Source organism: Actinia tenebrosa, unplaced genomic scaffold, assembly GCF_029948245.1.
Source record: "Actinia tenebrosa isolate PJP-AT-01 unplaced genomic scaffold, QUT_ActTen_1.0 PGA_scaffold0__85_contigs__length_37466705, whole genome shotgun sequence".
Classification (NCBI taxonomy): Eukaryota; Metazoa; Cnidaria; class Anthozoa; order Actiniaria; family Actiniidae; genus Actinia; species Actinia tenebrosa.
Genome location: NW_028292569.1, coordinates 186364 through 206528, shown reverse-complemented (window position 1 = coordinate 206528; position 20165 = coordinate 186364). Strand labels below are relative to the sequence as shown.

The 20165-nt window shown below is 38.8% G+C and overlaps 1 protein-coding gene and 1 non-coding gene across 4 annotated transcripts; one reads left to right on the top strand and one right to left on the bottom strand.

Annotated features, from left to right (window-relative positions):
• Window positions 1–439: 439 nt before the first annotated feature.
• Window positions 440–16589, bottom strand: LOC116304304 (uncharacterized). Of its 3 annotated transcripts, none has more exons than XM_089026098.1 (5): window positions 16402–16589; window positions 13455–13493; window positions 11713–11976; window positions 8099–8606; window positions 440–7717 (listed from the first exon to the last, which is right to left on the bottom strand). In XM_089026098.1, exons 3-5 carry the CDS (start codon window positions 11878–11880, stop codon window positions 2661–2663), a joined length of 5733 nt encoding a protein of 1910 aa, XP_088882224.1. In that variant the 5' UTR covers window positions 11881–11976; window positions 13455–13493; window positions 16402–16589; the 3' UTR covers window positions 440–2660. The 3 variants fall into 3 exon arrangements, with proteins under 3 accessions (XP_088882224.1, XP_088882225.1, XP_088882223.1); XM_089026099.1 differs by lacking the exon at window positions 13455–13493 and having other exon boundaries at window positions 440–2869; window positions 2909–7717; window positions 11713–11974; XM_089026097.1 differs by lacking the exon at window positions 13455–13493 and having other exon boundaries at window positions 11713–11974.
• A 2990-nt stretch (window positions 16590–19579) lies between these two features.
• On the top strand, window positions 19580–19877 carry LOC148913137 (signal recognition particle RNA). Its single transcript, XR_016119094.1, has one exon.
• Window positions 19878–20165: the final 288 nt, after the last annotated feature.

The following is a 20165-nucleotide window of genomic DNA, read 5'->3' as shown; positions in this document are numbered from 1 at the left end:
TCACAATGACGTGTCATCCACGCAACCGCTCTTTTATACCCTGGTTATCAAATGCTCTCTGCTCCCTATCTCCCCGCTCGGCCTCTGGTGCACAGGGTTCAAAAATCATCAGACTGAATAGACCCTTTCCGAGTTCCAAATTACCGCTGTGTTTCTTGATTACAGACTCATTTACTCAGGCTTGGCCTCGATTTTGTGCAGAATATTAACGTGTTCCAGTCAAGGTCCGTCGAGTTTCAAAATGTTCGTATTGTTGAAATTGTTCATTCTTTACTTTTCTGTTGATATTTGCGAGTAATTAGACACTGATTCGAGGCCAAGCCTGTGTAAATGAGTCTGTAATCAAGAAACACAGCGGTAATTTGGAACTCGAAAAAGGGTCTATTACGACATTATGCAGTAGGGCATCTGACACATAAGCAACAAAAAAGACTTTGGATTTGTTTAACATTATTTTATTATAACCAAAAATAGAAATTACAACTTTTTACGAATCAACTTTTTATAACGTATTTTAACTTTCTTTATAAACCTTCTTAGCAAACATTGCTGAAATGTCACTTAAGGAACTACAGAATTATGGGTAGTTAATTAATGTAATAATATACAAGTGATTTGACTTCGCGCGGTACTTGCACGGATTTCGTCAAAGCGGGAAACGTACAGTTCATTTGCTCTCAAATGGTTTCCTCATACCAGAACTGTGATTGGCTGTAGCGCGTTTTCGTGCTTTTTAATTGGTTGAAGACTATTTGAGCCGAGGTACGGTATTTCTTACTTGTTTGACAACTGTACAAACACCCGACTAGAAAAAATAACTAAAATATGTCTATAATTATTACAACCAAAATGATATTTAAATAACATAAGATTTTCGAGTGAAAAATTATTCATGATAGAAAAATCGATTTTTTAAAAACTTTATCAACTATGCTTTCTTTTTACGATTAGGGCGATAAAAAAATACTCATGACCGATTTGATCAAAAGAGGAAAGCCCCAAAGATGATCCCAGTTACTAACAGCTAGTACAGAGGGTTTCAAGGGTAGCCATTTCACAAAAGATCCCTTGCATGTTACGTCAAACTAGCTCAATTTGGGGGACAAAACAAAAGAATTTCAATCTCCTAAGAATTGAAAACCTATTGTTATGTCCTACCAAATTGAGCTGCTTTCCGACGGAATACAAGGGTTCTATAGGGATTCTGTGCAATTTGGAGGACAGAATTAGATGGTTAGCAACATCACGCGTCCAAGCCCATAATACAGCTTGGGCTGCCTGTGGTTTGATGGCAGACCAATAATGAAATCCCATTGCTCTTGGGAATTGAACTCTTTCTTATGTATGATTGTATTGTTCCTGCCATTTAACATGGCCACTCGATGGTGCAAAACCTATTTATTGCAATACTTCTGCATAAGAAGAAACTACACTCTCCCCAAGGAGATCATGTCTACGGTTTTCTCTCACGAAATGGCTACTTTGAAGCACCTCTATGGAAATACTTGATTTATGTCGGGTTTTTACTTAGTGGAGGAATCACTGCCGATGACAATCATGCTTACTGAATTGCCCTATTTCACTATGACGTCACATCAAAACAATCTATTGTTTAAACGCAAAGGATCATGGTCGTTGGACGGGGTCAAATCAACGCAAATTCCCCGAAAATTGTTCTAAAACCCGTATCAATCCACGAAGAGAAGTAGAATAGCCAGAAAACGCTCAGAATATTTTTAATACATATTAACACATTTTATATCTGAAAACCAGGCCATTTTAGATTAAACTGTTTCGCTAGGAGCAATTGTGCTGAATTTTCTCTCCCCACATAAACAAGCAGTGACGCCATAGTGAAATAGGGCACTGAATTAGCTCGAGTCTGTTAACCATTACTAGTTACAGCCGCCATTATATTTTTGATGTCATCCAACATGGCCGTTTGCCAAGCTTGTATCCAAAAGCACACTGTTTAGAACAAAAATAGCAAGGTGCATCATAAGACCGCTGACTGGTTGCAGATTGCAAACGACGGCTTAATACGTTTGCCGCTAATTTTCGGCTAAATATGTATAAACTGTATAAAACAAAGTTTTGTCATGTTCACGTGCTCTGTCCGTTTAAATGACACCTCCTGCTTGGCTCAATGCTGATTTTATGATTTACTTGAATTTTTTCAGCTGAATATATATATTTTCTCGTAATATGAAGTCATCACGGAGGTCACGTGACTGACCACCCTTGAGTATAAAGACGCCTAAAAATCATTTTATCCCTAAATATTTATATAGATTGACAATATATTCTTTGCATGTACCGTTATCAACACCTCGCTTTTAAAGATTCTTAAAGATACAACATTGAGAAAAGCAGGGCTAAACTTTGTTTGCTCACCTTGACCTTTATAATGGTGTGGGTATACGTTCAAGGATATACTTAGGTTATGTGAGCTTTTTAAGATGTTTGTATGCTACATGACACCAGCAATAGGACGACCATTCAATCTTTATGTCTTTCAGCAGCTATTCTACCGCTTTCAATATCTTGCAATTTTTTTTCAGATTATTGTTCGTCTTTAGCTTTTCGCCGAGGTTCTTCTCAAAGTATGTTTCTAACAGGTAATCGTAACCAATTTCACTGTCTAGGATGTAGCTATCTTTTTAAGGTGGCACGTAGGCAGGCGGTAGTCTGTATCCAGAATATGCTCCTTTCCTTGCGCTGTTTGAGTTGCTGCTGCTGCTGTAACTGTATGAAGAGGACTTGCTTGCGCTCATGGCACCACCGCCAGCTCCCCCAGACATAGCTCCTCCAGCACCTCCTCCCTCTCCACCCATACCTGCACCTGCTCCACCCATTCCTCCAGCACCGCCTCCTCCTCCAGCACCTGCTGCTCCTCCTCCACCAGCACCTCCTCCTCCCATGCTTTGGGACATTCCTCCACCACCGCCACCACCACCCATACCACCACTACCAGCACCCATACCACCGCCACCACCACCCATACCACCACTACCAGCACCCATACCACCACCACCAGCAGCAGCTCCTCCTCCTCCTCCGCCAGACGCCATCATCCCCCCACTACTACCATTTGAACTCATTTGTCGACTGGACGTGAATGATGGTGCCTGGTAAGCACGTCTTTCTTCTCCCAACATCGGTGTGGTCACAGCACTGCCATTAGGTGTTCTAGGGTAAGCCGGAGGCGGCAGAGGGGGCTTCTCATTGGGAAGTACCAACGGCTGCTTTAACAAATTTTCTTTCACGTCATATTCTTCTTTGAACACAACTGGTTTTCGTTTGTAGATGAAGGTTTTCCTGTCGTCACCACTAAGTCCTCGTCGTCTACGACGCATGACAAACAAAAGGCACAGCCCGAGGAGAAGTAACAATATACCCAGTACGATCACGGGTATTAAGGTTGCTGTCCACCATACGCCTCTCCTGGCACCAGTCACAGCACCGACATTTCCAGTGCAGGGCGGCATCATAACATAGGATCCATCAGCCACACGATACTCAGGTCCCACCGCTGCATCGAGTGCCGGGTTAACCTTATCCACACCAAACTTGTCTGTCAATCGATTCATCGCGACTATATCACAAGGACTATAGGGTACGTGGTCGAAGTGGAAGGTTACGAATGGACCTGGTCCATACTCATCTACTCTAATATTCGATATATTGACTCCAAAGTAATCTGCAAGCTTCTGCACCAGTCTCAAACGCACAACAACATTGTTCAAAAACGTTGCGTTATCGTGGTCCAAGAAGAGAGTAAACTTATGGTTGAAAGGGCTGTTGTCTTCCTCGACCAACATTTCGAAGGCATCATATTCCACTAACCCACCCGAATCTCTGGCTTCAAGGAAAAACTTATTCATACCCAGAGACTCAGCCATCGGTAAGGCATATATCTGCTGTGTGGTAGAATTTAAGAGGATCCATGATGTAGGCAGCAGGGTATCATCGTCATCTTCAGCGACCCTTAGAGTTAGACTCAGGTTTCTGGTACTTTTGTCTTCCTTGTCATAGAAAGCGTCAAAAGGTATGGTATAAATCAACCCTTGGCCATCAAACAAGTTGAGGCGACCAATATCATTGACACGTCGAGGTGGGGTATTCAACGGTTTTGGTTTACAGACCCCAACTTGTTCGACCTTCGCATTCTTGACATTGAATTCGTTACCTAAAGCTCTTTTTAGCTCTGGAGTTGGATTATCGATTCCAAAGAGATCAGCGTACTTCAATACTAATGGATGGTTGCACACAAGTGGGGGGAAATCAGACAGGCCAAATTTGAACCGGATACCTGACCCTTCAGGACCGTACGTCAGAACATTGACATCAGATAACTTGACTCCAAAAAATTTAGCCAGTTTGTCAAGCAGCTTTATACGAATTTCCACATTGTTCATGAATGGCTTCTTCGGTATGGCTAAGTCCAAGGTAAACTCCGTTGATACTGGTACGGGTTTCATCACCTCAATTGTAACGCTGTCCTCTGCCTTTTCTTTTTCGGAGTCAAATGCCTTGAGGATATACTTGTGTTGGCCAATATCTGGTTTATCAGGCAGCATGTAGATCTCTTGCGTGTTCAGAAAAACGATCCAAGAATTGGACGGGATTCGTTTGTCGTTTTCTGTCCTCAGCTTGAGATTCAGATACCTAGTGTTGATCTCGTTGGCGTCCAAGAAAGTATCGTAAGGTATTTTGAAGATAGTTCCTTTGCCTGCGTTCACTTGAAGGGTGCCAATAGGCTTGTTCAGGATAGGACCAATATTTCCGGACGGATGACAGGGGCCAAGTGCTTCGTATTCGATATTTTTGACAGGGAACATCGATGAAAGAGCCCTCTCTAAATCTTTATTGATTCTACGATTCCTGCCAAACATGTTTACGACCTGGGTCCTTCGAGGATGGTTGCATGGACTCATGGGTACGTTATCGATGTAGAACGAGAACTTCACTCCATCACCATACGAAACCACTCGAATGTTTTCCCTTGGAACTTTGAAGTGGTTGGCCAATATATCGACTAGACTTAGTCGAACTTTCACATCATCATTGAATTTCTTGTTGTCGTAGTCAAGAAACAAGGTGAATTTCTGGGTGTATTTCTTTGGATCTTCATCCACATTCAGCACTAACGTATCATTCACTTTGCCACCTTTAGAGTCTTCAGCCTCGACAACAAAACGATGAGTACCAACCTGAGACCCTAAAGGCAGTGCCTGGAACTCTTGTTTGTCAGTATCAAACCTGATCCATGAATCAATTGGGATTGGAGTACCATCAGGTCTGAGAAGACGAAGCTTGAGGTTCCTGGTGTTACCCTCCTCTGGGTCGATGAATGCGTCAGCTGGAATAGTATAGTACAATACGCGCCCTCCAAATGTTACTAATGGCCTACCCCGTGGTAGGATGCCATTCTTGATGGATGGCTTCACATTTTCAGCACAGACATCAAGAAGCGTGTAGTTTCCTGTCTTCACAACGAACTTAGGTGCCAGAGCCGTAATGAAAGACGCGGTTAGAGACGTTTTGCCAAAAGCGTTAATAGCTTTCAGCAGTTCTGGATTTTGACATTCCTTGTGTGGGATGCCCGCGATTTGGAAGTTAAACCTTATTCCTTTCGGCTCTAGGTAGTAGGAAGTAACACGGAGTCTATCGAGATTTATACCAAAGTGAGTGGCAAGCTTTTCCATTAGTTCAGTTCGCACTGCCACGTTACTTGAAAAAATAGACTTGTCAAAAGAATCAAACAAAAAGCTGAAGACATGGTTGAAGCGAGAAGGGTCTCTTTTGACGGGTATTGTGAACTTGTCCTTGGCTTTTAATCCCCCACTGTCCACTGCCAACAGATCAAACTCGTGATCACCTATCTGGATGTCCATAGGGAGACCGTAGAGCTTCAGATCTGGCCCATCAAGCAAGACCCAGGAACTCGAAGGAATCTTAACTCCACCGAATGCCATGAGTTTGAGATTAAGTTTCGAAGCGTCGCCATCTTCCCTGTCGACAAAGGTATCACGTGGTAACCGATACGTAAACACTTGGCCAGCAAATACGTCTGGGATGGTCCTAATAGGGTTAGCCACAGTGGGACCTGTGTTATCAGCCTTTTTACAAGGACCTAGCAGCTTGTACGTTCCTCTGGTTATTGGAAATTTGTTCTGCAGTTCGCGTTGGAAGTTCGGGTTAATGCCGTCTTTGCCAAACATGTCAATCAATGTCATTAGCCGTCCTTTACAGTCATTGTACGGCACGTTGCTAAATCTGAAGGAGAAAGTGACACCCGGACCAAAGTTGGTCACTCGAACGTCTTTAACGTCAGTCTTGAAATAATTAGCGATGTCATGAAGAAGTGAAAGACGTTTGGCAACATTTCTGGTGAATTCTACGTTGTCTATATTCAAGACTAGGGTAAACTCGTGGTTGTATTGGCTGCTATCTGCCTTGACATCCAGGTTGAATTGGTTTCGCACTTTTTGGTTATCAGAATCAGTTGCCTGGAGAGTAAACTTGTGATTTGCAACCATATCTTCCATGGGCAGCCCATATATCTTTCTGTTGGCACTGTCGATTAAGACCCACGATATCGGCTGCAATAACGCAAGGCCTTCGGTCAGCAGTTCCAGACGCAAATTGTACCCATCTTCAATATCGTAGAAAGTGTTCTGAGGTACAATGTACTCGAGAGCTTGTCCGGATATGGCATTAATTTGAGTGATGCCATTCCTGACCACAGGGCCGTTGGTACAGGGACCCAAAAGTCTATAAGATCCCGATTTGAATGCGAATCTCGATCCAAGAGCTGTTACCAGGGCGGGGTTTATACTTCTTATTCCAAATTTGTCGATCAGACCTTTAAGAATCGCACCGTCGCAAGGTCGAGGAGGCACGTGTGCAAAGCGGAATTTGAAAACTACACCTGGCCCGTAGGAAAACGCACGAATGTCATCCGCATTCACCCCAAAATATGTAGCCAGCTTGTCTAGGAGTTCAAGCCGGAGCTCCACATTGTTAGAAAACGCAGCATTGTCAATGTTCAATTCGAGAGTGAATTCATGGTTGTACTGGTGGGTATCCCTTTGAACGTTCACAGTTAGAGGACTCTGGCCGCTCAATCCTCCCGAGTCAATAGCAGATACTACGAAATCATGTGATCCAATTTGGCCTGTCATTCCAAGGCCGTAGATTTCCTGTGAGGCACCGTTCAAGAGAATCCACGAAGAAGAAGCAATGCTGCCTCCAGTTAAAGAAAACATCCTCAAGGACAACGCTTTGGTGTTGCCGTCCTCTGCATCAAAGAAGGTGTTGGATGGCACTTGGTAACGTAACATCTGACCTGCTATGACAGATATTGGTCTGAAAGCATTCCTGACAAGCGGCATTGTGTTGGGCATGACTGTCTTTTCAGGCATGACGGTTGTCGGTGTTGGGATGATAACGGTCACTTTGCTTACTCGAGAGGCTGGAGGTGCAATCGTAGCTGTAGGTGTTGCAGTTATCCCTGGAACCTTACCAGGAATGAAGGGCTTCTTGGAAGGTGTTGGGGTAGGGAAGAGAGGTATAATGACTTGTCTGCGAGTACGTCTGCGAGGTCCTTTTGGGAATCCTGTGGTAATATGCCAGCTGGAGACTGGGGAGGACAAGGCTTGGTCAAAAGCTCCGGTCTCAGCACTTGACTTCAACAGTGAAGCAACTCGGGTACCTGAAACAAACAAACAAACAAAATTAATAAGATGACCGATAAATTTTTTTTTGACGTTTCACGGAATCAGAAATGACCTTTCACTTTGGGCGGTAATGTCTTCCCATTTCAAGCTTCTTGGGAATAATATTTGGGTTACTCCTATATAAATACTTCGAAAAACAAGAACATAATGCTCAAGGGAATGCTCTAAAATGAAGAAACAAAAAAACAAAAAAAAACATTACGCCCAAAGTAAAACTTTTTAAAGAGGCATCGCATTACGGCAGCGCACATCACCTCCACACAGATATAACACTGTGATATCTCATAGAAAATAATCATTAATAAATCTTCAAAATAAATAATCATTAATAAATTCTCAAAATATCTTGCGCTTACCAGCAACGTCAATACCACATCCTATCTGCCACGACACCACAACACCTGGTTCCTTAGCCTCGCGAACATTTCCAGGTCCCGCAGTGAGCATCATAACATCCTTCAGGTTCAAAGCTGTATTATGTCCTTTACCAAGCGACATACGTAGATTCTCCACATCCACATCTGCAAAGGCTGCCACTCGTCGTAACAGCGCAATCCTGTCTTTCCCGCTCAATTTTCCTGCGTGAAGATCAAATATTATAGTAGCAGCAGCCACAGGAAGCCCATTATAACAAATTGCTTCATGCACCAGAGGCACCTTGGTGATGTTGGAGTTCCTTAGAGCAGGGTTTGTTGCGACATCGTGTAAGTCTTTAACGTAAAGAGTAAAATGCTCTGTAGTTGTACTGCGTAGTTCTAAGTGATATGTGCCTTTGTCTCTCCACGAAGGCACGCCGAAAAGCTCGTTGTTTTTGGAGTCGAATGAAAGCCATTTCGGTAGGGATTTCTTGCCTTCTTCGGTCACCTGAAAGTGTAACAGAAGACGTTAGTATTCCAATATATCTTGTGGCTTTGATATATAGCAAGCGCTGTTGATTGGTTCATTGAGGACTGAGCTGGTCTCACGTCAGTTGTTGTCACGTGTGCTTTCTGATTGGTGCAGAGTGGAAGCCAACAGTCACGATAATGTAACGGTGCAAAAAAGAACCAACCAAAAATCACGCAACCTAGTGGAAACCATTTGAGACAAACGAATACTGAGTGTGACAGTCTTGCTTTTCTTATAAGACTTTGGGTGAAGAAGCATCAGCAACTGGATGGGTGTATCAAATTATGACTCGATTTTGAGGTTTTGGGGGACATAAACAGCACTCCTTACTCAAAAATTTAACATGCCATTTAGAGGCCATTTACATGGAGGTAGGGCGACCCTGCTACTAACAGCTTACTCGTTTTTGGCCTTAAAACGAAGACTCTCCCTAGCACTAGGGTCACCCTATCTCTATAACAGGCAGATCGCCTTGAACTGTTTTATTTTTGTCCTGAAAACAAGGCAGCACATTCTATGAGTACCACACTTCAGATAATCACGCACAACCCCATAAGAAGCTGATGTGATCTATGACACTGGTAGGGAAAAACGTTAAAAAGAGATAGCAAGGCTTAAGATAACGGCCTGACATCGGAAATGTCCGGCAAAAACTGGGACTTGTCCGGTTAAATCTTCGCCTTGCCATCTTGACGAGTAACGTTTAGTCAGAAATAAGGTATGACTAAGCTAAAACTAATCTGGCCTGTGATCACGACCGGCGACTGATCGACCATTAGTCTAAGCCCTTCATAGCATTTGAATATTGGCTTCGTATGTTGAAAATAAAGCATGAATGAAAAAAGATTACGAATTTTAATCTTTGATTTTTGAGATCAAATAACGGAAACTCCAGGTGTTTTTTCTGAAAAACTGATGACGAGATAAGAAGGCTTATCTTAAAATTATATTTTTCGCTTCATTTCCTTTCCAATGATGACAATATTCTTAATTGTTTGCAGAGGGCGAGGGAAAAGATTTAGGGGCTGTGTTGTTTTTATTGTGACAAAACAAGCCACAGGATATGAAAAAACCACAAATAATTTCGTCACAAAAGATGTTTGAATCTGTGGTTGGAATAGCCTGTACTTATCCTTCACTAATGATAAATGTTTGCAATAAATCAATTCGGAAAGACAACGAGAGTTTTCTTGCCGAAAATTTCGTAAAAATAATGAGAAGTTTAATTTAAATTCGAAAAAACAAGAAGAAAGATTTCAAGATATCGCAAAGAATTTTGGAAAAACATAGAGAGGCTTAATGTAAAGGGGGAAAGAATAAGAAGAAAGGTTTCAAAATATGGTCAAGGATTTCGGACATTCCTGAAATGCTAAGATTTCGCGTCTGACCGAAACTCGATATGATAAAAAGGGGAGAGTTTTAAGGGTTGTTCTTAGGATGTGGAATGCTGATGTTTTTGGGGTTCAAGGGTGGTGTTATGAATGGTATTCCCGTAAAAGCCAAAGCTCATGCGGTGGTGATGATAATCTGTGAGAAAATGTAGCCACAGCGTTAATGAGTAGCCACACAAGAAGCTCCCAGTTCAAAGGCCATACTCCACATTTAATATTATGCTGTATTTTTCGCATTAGACACAATAAAAAAAAAAAAGTCTGTTTGTTTTGACTTTAAGAAAGAACAATAATCAAGAGCTTTTGGAGCTAATTAATGACCTCTTCGAACCCTTTTAACAAAGTCTGGCTTTGAGAACTGAAGTATTCATATCTGCAAGCACCCAGGAAAAATATCTATCGAAAGATTATTTAGCCAATCCAAGGCCTAAGAGGTGCTAATAAGACAGCCAATAGACAAAGAGGAAAGAAACGTGGCTTCCTATTTGTGTTGAGAGAAAGGAGAACATGTCCTTGTACTTGCATACAGCTAAGAGAAGCAAAAGGTGGCCAGACTGATTGAAAACTAAACTTACTAGGTTTGTTAGTTTATTTTACATCAGAAGTGAAATGTGGTTGTTGAACCTTATTGAAGGGTTAATAGACAACGGACCTTTAGCAAACAGTTAGTGAATAGGGGTGGCGTTTGATGTAGTTTGTTCTCAGTTTTAAAGGCTCGGCTTCAGAACTTCAGCATTGACTGTAGACCTTAAACTTGGTTCAGCATTGACTCACTTCAGACCACAAGACTATTGCTTCTATAATAATAGTATAAGCAATGAATCCAATTGACTTGGCTCAATTATGTCCCATGGAAGTGTAAGCAACAGACCGATTCAACTTGGCCCGATGTTGTCCCATTTCAGACCACATAACCTCTAAAATACAGGGTTTGAAATGAGTTTTTCTTGACTTTACTATTGAAAATAGTACAAAACATTTGCTAGTAAAAGTTTTCCAGATCTGGCCAATGTTTTCATTGAAAAACAGAAATTTAAATGTTTGATTGTGGACAAAAAGGTTAAGTCTGAGCCATGTCTTATAGTATAAGAAGAGATAACTAGCTAAGAACTAGTGTGAGCTGCGTTGGTGTTTCTATTGAAACAGTAACGATAAAAAGATAAATTATACACTGTGAAAAGATGAAAAAACTTACTGACGTTTCGGACGCAAGTCCTTTGTCGGAGTAAAATAGTATAAGCGATATACCCATTCATTTTATCTCAGTTTTGTCCCGTTTTAGACTATAATGACAATTTGCTTAAGCATTGCAATAGTAATAGACCCATTTAACTTGACTCATTGCTGTCCCTTGAAGCAAATTCCCAGAATTTGCCACAGCATTTTATACCAGAAAGAATCACATCACATAAAGTTAAAAGAACAGGTTTGCAAACACCAATGACTGTTATTAGAGCCCCTATGTTAAGGCCGGTTTAGACGGTATGATTTTTGCCTATAACTATTGTATACAATATGCTCGTGCCATCCTACAACTTGAGTTGTAGCGTGTAAATCAAGCCTACAACTCGCCTACAACAGACGTGAGCATGTTGTATATGATAGTTGTATGCAAAAATTGTACCGTCTAAACTGGCCTTAACAAAGAAATAAGTACAAATATTTCTAACAAAAAAAATTGAGTAACTCACCATATATTTTGAATGACTATCCCTTGGTAGTGAATATGTGAAATGTTTCCCAACAATAGCCACTATATTTGGTAATCTCTGTCTTGAATTTAGTGTCTCTTGCTTATTTGATTCAGCTACTGAAAGTCCTACAGTGAGACTAACAATTAAAAATGTTTCTATTTTCATACTTAAATGCAGTTCTTTAGTGTATTCCTCTTAAGAAGTATTCTTGATTATTGTTGCTAAGGTCTCCTGTATTCTTGAGGGGAACTGTTCATTCCTATAACATAAAATAAAACAATGTGAGATGCTTTCAAGATTATACAAGAGGATAAGCCTAGCTAAAAGTTAAATTAAAATTGTAGGATTATTAAGGTATTTTTTTACTACGAAGTGTACCCAGGAACCAATATAAATACTAGAGTTTTCGATTTTTGAAAAAATCGTCAAATAAACACATCTTTGCCCTTTGAAAGTATTCTTACTTTATTTAAAATAGTCAAGCACTTCTGCTTACGATAAATGATCTATATTTTCGCTTTTGCTGTTTTCTCAACATAGAATACGAAGGTCAATTTGAAGACACTTCCAAAACAAATTTAGAAATAATTTAGATCAAACATGCTAGCTCCCGGGAACCAATTTCAAAATACTAGATACCCGGGAGTTTTTGATTTTTGAAAAAAATCTTCAAATAAACACATCTTTGCCCATTGAAATTATTCTTACTTTATTTAGAATAGTCAATCACTTCTGTTAGCGAAAAACTCCCAGGTATTAGAAAGAAAGCCTTTGAGCTATAAAGTCTGTTAAAGTTTTAGAAATGGTCACCTAAGGAAGAGCTATTGCAATAAGACTGCTTTGTAGTTTAGACTCCAAGTTGAAAATAAATTGATTATCAGTGATGCGTGACATTAAAAAGGTCAACTAGAGAAAAGGTATTGCAAGAAAATTGCCTTGTAGTTTAGAGTCAGAGTTGGAAATAAACCAATTAGCAATATTCTAAGGTTATGCTATAGCATCCAGTATGAAAAGGCTACTTAGTTTCTTTTAAAGGAGCTAGGAATGTGAGAACATTACTATGAAAAGGAACTCCTGCAGAGTAAGTATCAAGACAAATACTCTGATGTTTACTGTTATCCCAGTTGAAGTATATCACACTGGTTCTTGTCTTTTGTCAGTATACTAGTTATCAGGCATATATTTTGACTGATCTGGGCTACATTATGTTAACATGACATCACTGAACATCAACTAAAATGCCAAACAAACAGCATTCTGATCAAGGCCTATATTCTCTTTATGATATCTAATGATTTAATTAGGTTACCAAGGAGAATTTAGCATTTTATCACAATTATGTGTTAGCTATTATCTTTAATTTGTTTCGGGCATGATTGGAAGTAAATGAGGTTGATCATTAAGAATAGTAGGATAACCCTGAAGCAGCTTCAGCAGGGAGTGAGTCTACATATTGAGCATGTGTGATTCACTGCTAGAAAGCTCTAACTATGTTTTCATTAGTTTGAAAATGATCAGATAAATGGCCAAGTTATGATAACAATGTTGTTCATCCAAGCAGCAAGCATACTATATAAAGTTACATAATTTCAAAGCCAATATAGTTAACAGAGTTTGTTTTTCAAAGGAAACAACAATGAATCTTTGTACTAATTTGTGGAACAAATCAGCTAAGCTGGTCAAATCTGAGATTAGTAGTTTTTAGAGGCAATGTTACAAGTTCAAGTATCAGATGCCCTTCATAACTCAGCAAACAAAGTTTGTTTTCACAGTATGTCCTGGCAATGAATAAAGAATAAAACTTCAAAGATAGAAGTCTTATGTCATATACAACTGGTTTAAAATAGTTTAACATGTTATGCACAAATTACTCAGAACGCAAAAGATCTTACACAACAATACAACAGCATATCTTTTTATTTTGTTATTGTTCTTTTATTTTACTGCACGAGTCTTTGCACATGTTGTATGTATGAGAAGACATCTGGCGTTAAGTCATACTACTGATTAGCACAAAGTGAAGCTAAAAGAAATATGATAAGGAATTCTGATGGTTATGATTGTGAATTTAGAAGTGTGATAATAAGTTCTTGAAAGATGTAACCCTCAGCTGAGGTTTTTGCCATCCTTACTACTATACTAATATGGGGTCACTAAAAGTCTCAAGTTACAGTTTTAAGATCAGTGTTTGGTGTGAAGGTTTAGAACATAGTTAATAGAGGCTTAGAAAAAAGGCCAAAACATCAAGGATACAGGAAAAGATGTTTAAACTGTGCAGCTAGATGGAGTAAAAATCGCTATATGAGTCCATGAGGAGATAAATAATTATGCAGTAAACTAATGAATAGCTTTTATAGAAATACAATGAAATATCTGATTGCAGTGATAAATAAGAGTATTACTTGAAGCAATAGTAGTATCAATTCATTAAAACTGTCTAGATGAATAAAATAATACTATGAAAGAATAATGAAATATCTATCTGATTAAATTAAAAGTTGATTAAAACTTCTTTCATAGTGACCCTATATCGGTTAGAGAAAAACAGAGAACAGAGTGAAAACAAACCTCTGACAAGTAACCTTTGGCCTGAAAATTTAACCAAGAACATTAAGAGGGAAAGAACTTCTTAAAGGTTGGAATTGATTTTCATTATCTTGAAATTCTCTTAGGGGAGTTACCAACGTACATTCCACCAATACTTGAAGAGATCTGAAGCCCTACCCAAGACACATATTCATCATCTAACATGATATTCTGTTGAGTGAGGGCCGTAGCTACGAATATCAACAACTGAATGACACTAACTGCTCATTTTCAAGTGTTTTTTTTGTCATGCAAATATCAATACAGGATGAATGTGGGCTGTGAGTTTATGGTTCTTATATGGCACTCCATAAATCAAACTAAATATAGAGTACAAAAAATTAATCACTGCAATGTTGGTGTCATTCTTTTAGACTCCATTTCAAATTGAGGATATGATTTATCATCTAACTTCACAGCATCAAACCATTTTCCTACAGAATTAATTAGGACAATTGGTATAGTTATAAGTATAACATAATTTTTAATTGAAAATATCAAATATGAGTCAACAACTCATAATTTTTCCAGAGAAAACAATTTAAACATAACTCATGGGGAGGTATCAACTCCGAGGTATATTTTCTAAAATCAACCTTAAGCAGTTCGCATGACATTAAAATAAAAACAGATCAAGTACATTATTAATTTATAATCAAAATTTAATCACTGGCTTTGCTTCGATAACGTAAACGGCCTGTCAATTTCATGAAATCTACAAAGTCATGCAATCTATCGGGTTGACAATGATTTGGAAATTCAAATTTATAATATTTCTACACAAAGATAAGCATTGCCTGCGGAGTTTAATCGTCTCTATTAAAAAAAGGTAACGAAAACAATAACTAATGAGTATTACAACGAATTAACTCCCATTACTAGTAAAGGCTGGAATAAAAGAACGTTTGATACGGTCAAGAGAGTACGAACGCTTGCTAATATCGTATGCCTCTGAAATTCTGCTTGGACCATTTTTGGTACACGCTTTGCGATTTCAAGAAAAGACGATGGTTGACTCATATTACAAAACGCTGAAACTGCTCTTAGGTCTTTGGAAGTTCATAAATTATGAATAAAACCGCAAAGATCTTTGAAAACTTAAGCGACAAACTTCGGAATGATAAAAAAATCTTTATTGAATACTTGGATTCAACAAGTTAAGCGTGACTAGATAATTAAAACTTTGCGCTTAATATAATGAAATATTCTAAGTCTGGTTTTTTATTAATCATAATTTGCGATTAAATTTGAGGTTTTGAGGCGTTTTATCTCAAGAATATTCTGTAAAGGATTTCAGAAACCACAAAAATGTCGCCTTACAAAGACGCGAGATTGAGTTCAAAAACCAAACTTCCCAATTAAACTTCTGCATCCTACTACGAGAAAAATCAATGATCTGAACGTTAAAAAGAAATAGTTATATTTTAAGAAGAGTTTGGTTTAGAAATTTAAAATGAATTGAGTAAGTTAATGTGGCGTTTTAGTTGACAGATAAGCAGAGTCCAGAGATTATAGCGAAGCATAGGTATTACGTCTCACCGACATTTGATTCAGGAAGGAATCAAATATTGTTTAAAGAAAAGCTCTTTATATAAAACAAAGATTTGCCAGTCATAATCGCTATTACCTCCTAAGGGGGCCTTCTTTTTATTAATCAGAAGTTAACAATTTTAAACAGTTCTTCTTGAACATGGTGGTCTGTGAGCCTTGGTCATCTTGACCCAAAGCGGGTTGCTTTGAATATTGAGTAGATTATAACAAATGTTATTTGTGTTCTCTTTGCGGACCAGGAGTGTGAATCTTCTAAGTGAAAAGCGCTAAATAACACTATAATAATTTCTCTTTTGTGTCTAACAAAGTGATAACTTCGTCATTTAGAACAAAAGAAACCTTCAATGAAGATGGGCTTCAGGTATAATTAGAAGTTGAAGTTTAGATGAAAGTTCACAGAAACTTCGCCTGTCAACTTCCATCTGTGTTCTTCTAAGTTGAATTAACTCAAATAAACTCGACCACGAAGCAACCAATTGTTTAAATCTAAAAAAAGCATGCAATGGTCTCAAAACAACAGCAAATATGGTGTAATTTGATTCAGCTTACCTCTGCTAACTATGGCTCAAAATTCCCCAAAAGAATACGTATTTCAATCAAAACACCGAGGACGGTGTCTCTTGAATATTAAATACTCCTAAACAAAGGTTTGAGTTGGGTCCAATGGAGTATTTTGTGGACACAAGAGGACAGAAGTCTTGCAGTGTTTGGAGAAGACGCGACGCCAATAATGAGCAGAAATCTTGATCCAAATCAAGACAATCATTTGATTGACACATTCTTTGAATACTTGTACATCAGTGCTCGATACGACCAATCAGAGTGCTAAGGGTCGAAAAGGAAACGATTTGCATAGAAAAGTTAGGTTGCATGGGTCGGTGACTTGCATTCATATATTGAACTTTTCTCGTAGATTCCTTTTGTTTTTTTCGGGTCTAAACAAACGTGACATGTTCATTGACCATTGGAAGACATATTCCAAGTTAGGAAATCATTAGTTCTAGAATACCGTGGGAGAATAATCCTGGATTAAGTAAGCAAATGACTAACAAACTAAGGGAAGGGCTTGGTCAATCTTTTCAAGAGATTCGTTTACATAAAACATTTTATGTAAACTTCGGTATTGACTATCACTTTATGGATTAGCCTTTTTTGCGTTTATTATTAACACAATTTGTTAAATTTTGATTAAAAATTACACATAAGATAGCGTATGTTGATTTTGTTCAAAGAAAGAAGTAGGGAAGGAGCTAAGCTGAAGTTGTCACACTTGTACTATGACTTTTTTTGTGACAGAAAAAATGTTTTTAAGAATATTTTATATTTTAATTTCCTAAAAAAGCTTTTTACATGTAATATTTAGTTTTTTCGATCCGAAGTGACTACAAACCTGCCCTAGTGAGTATAGATGGCATCTGATTACTACCGGAGAAACACAGAACACGCTGATGATTAGTACATAGGTCTCTAACCATTCTTTTCTATTAGATAAAATTCACCCCAGTGCTCATACACACCTTTGAAAACTTTCAAAAATTGGCCAATAGCAGGAAGACCTGGTTGGGCTGGTTTTGGAACACATGGACTTTTGACTTAAAACCGTTATAATTACCGAACTTGCCTGCCCCCACTTATCCGGTTGTCATTAAGAAAGACTAAGCGAACAAGGGCAGGTATGGTAGGCAGCAACGCGTTCGTTTCCTACGCAACCCAACAAGGCAGCGTTAGTTATACGACCAAACTAATAAGAGGCAAAGGTCAAGTTGGCAGAAGTTCTGTGTCAGATATCTGAAATATAATCTCGTTTATCGAACTAAGAGAAGAATACTTGCACTTTTGCGATAAACATTTCAAAAACAACTTATAAGTTCATCGAGCTGTGCATAATTTGGGTGCGTACACGCTGAGTGTCGTAGACAGTGAATAAACAATTCTTAGTAGAGATTCTGAATAGTGTAGAGTCCTTCACTAACAGGTCAGACATAAGGCGGGGTATTCAATATAGACAACCTACAAAGGAAAAGCACCACATGCAAAAGCTATAAGAGGCTTTACGAATTTGCTATTCTTATGCACTCTCTCACATCATGTAGTCCGTAAAAATCATAACTTTTGAAGCTCAAGCAATACGCGGCTGTCGACAGCATATATTAACAAAAGCAGCTTTTGTGATATCATTTTACTCCGTTCAGCATGGCGCCGGATCACTTCGAGGTGGTCACCACAAGAAGAGATATATACCTCTATCAGCAACACCCTCAATGGAAAGAAAAGATGGATATTAAGAAATCTTTGTGGAGAGTTTTCTTTTCTAATATAGCTGTAAATATATAGAAAGTTTAGCCGTGAAAGAGTCTGGATATTTTAAGGGATCAAGGCAGGGGCTAATGTTACCCTGTTGACATATATACTGTGGTCTAACACTGACTCCTGCAAGCCTACTAGGAGATAATTGCACCGCGCATCCAGCTCATAAAAGGGATGTCATTTGAAGAGAAATTATAATCATAAACCATACCTAACCGGCTATTATGCAGATTATAATGAAGAAATATTACATTATTCATAAATTTGAACAATGGAATTTCAGAAATTATTATTTGACTTTAGAGTAGCGACAAAGTCGCGGGTGGGGTCGTGCGTGGCCATGAAAAACGGTACGCATGGCGACATTTCCGTAGGTTTACACTCCTAGTATATCTCACGGCCTGTTTTAAGCAACTGACCTTATTACAGTATTGAATCTCTGGATGGGGAAACTCTAGTTATCTCCGAGAAAGAACCCGAAGGGATTGCTGCGGGCGATTCATTTTGTTGTGTCTGTCATCACCGGAAAAAATTATTTAGACAACGCGGAAGATAGCGGCTGTAATGGAGCTGATTGCTAGATAAATGACCAGATCCCGTACTCTCCTGATTACCATCCATGTCATTATCGCTAACTATCGCCTGCGTCTTATCAATGTTTTCCCCCCGTTCTTTTCTTTATGCGTCCGGTCGGCTTTCCGACACCGATATGGAAAAGTCAAGATGTGACTACAGTGAGGTCGCAGATCTCAAAAAACTTTCGTGCTAGATTTTGATTCCGAAAACTATTCTTAAACTATGCGATCCTTATCTTTTCAAATTTGTGATCTTCGTCTAATGACTTTGCCAAGAGCGAGGCGTGGCTGCTGATCTTCGCGGCAATCGAAGTCACGTGTTTCACGCACTAAATATTCTCTCTTTTATCCACGTTCTGTAGGGCATTCGATAAATGCTTATCATTCGAGTTATGTGCACTGATCCAAATGCAAAAAGAAGGAACAAAATAATAGTCTTGTGCGTTTCAACTTCAACGTGTACGTGTAAGTGTGCAATGTAGATGAGGTGGGATCCCTGTGCTTTTAACCAAAGGAAACCCAAAATAAAAGATTCTCTTTGTCTTCAGTGTCAACGCATGTGTTTCCTTGAATATTTTATCTTCCTTTGTGTGTGATTAACAATAGCATAAAAGCAAGATCGAATATTTTCGCGATTTAACGTTCTATTTAGAAAAAGTTGTATCATATAAACTATCTATTTAACTATAGGAAATGAATTATTTCATTTGATCGGTAAATTCCACGTTTGAATGACCTAAAAGACACGTCATGACAAGATACCACCTAACCACGTGCTAGACTCCAGAACGAGACCACAATAACAATACATGTTTAAATAATCTATTTTATACATGATATCATCAGCCGGGTGTCGTGGCGTGCGCCTGTGATCCAGCTACTTGGAGGCTAGAGATGTTGAACGGCTTGAGGGGTGGATTCCTGGTGGTCGTCGTTCTATGTAGATCGGGTGTCCACGCTAAGTCGGGCGTCAATATGGTGGTCCGAGAGGAGTCTTGAGTCACCAGGTTAGTTAAAGAGGAGCGTACCGGCCCAGGGTGGAAACACAGCAGGCAAAAGCTCCCGCGTTCGACAGTAGTGGGATAGCATCTGTGAATAGGTGGCGGTTATCAGCCATCTCGAGATAGTCGAACACATCTCTCTTTTTTACCTTTTTTTTTTTTTTTTTTTTTTTTTTTTTTCCATCTTTTTTTTTTCCATCTTTTTTTTTCCATCTTTTTTTTCCATCTTTTTTTTTTCCATCTTTTTTCTTGTTTTCTTTTTTTTACGTTTGAAAAAATACATTTTATGTTACATTTCAAGACTTATTCATTCATTCGTGTTTTTCTTCCCCTCGAAAATATTTCAAAATACTGCTAAAATATAGGAATTATTTACAATTTATTAACAAATTATTATTCTAAAGTTATTTTATAATGCTATTTTATTTCA

Coding starts and splice junctions, on each gene's coding strand:
- LOC116304304 (XM_089026098.1), bottom strand. CDS start 11,880: ATGAAAATAGAAACATTTTTAATTGTTAGTCTCACTGTAGGACTTTCA. Junction 8,607..11,712: donor ATAGTCATTCAAAATATATG/GTGAGTTACTCA, acceptor TTACACTTTCAG/GTGACCGAAGAAGGCAAGAA. Junction 7,718..8,098: donor ATGTGGTATTGACGTTGCTG/GTAAGCGCAAGA, acceptor TGTTTGTTTCAG/GTACCCGAGTTGCTTCACTG.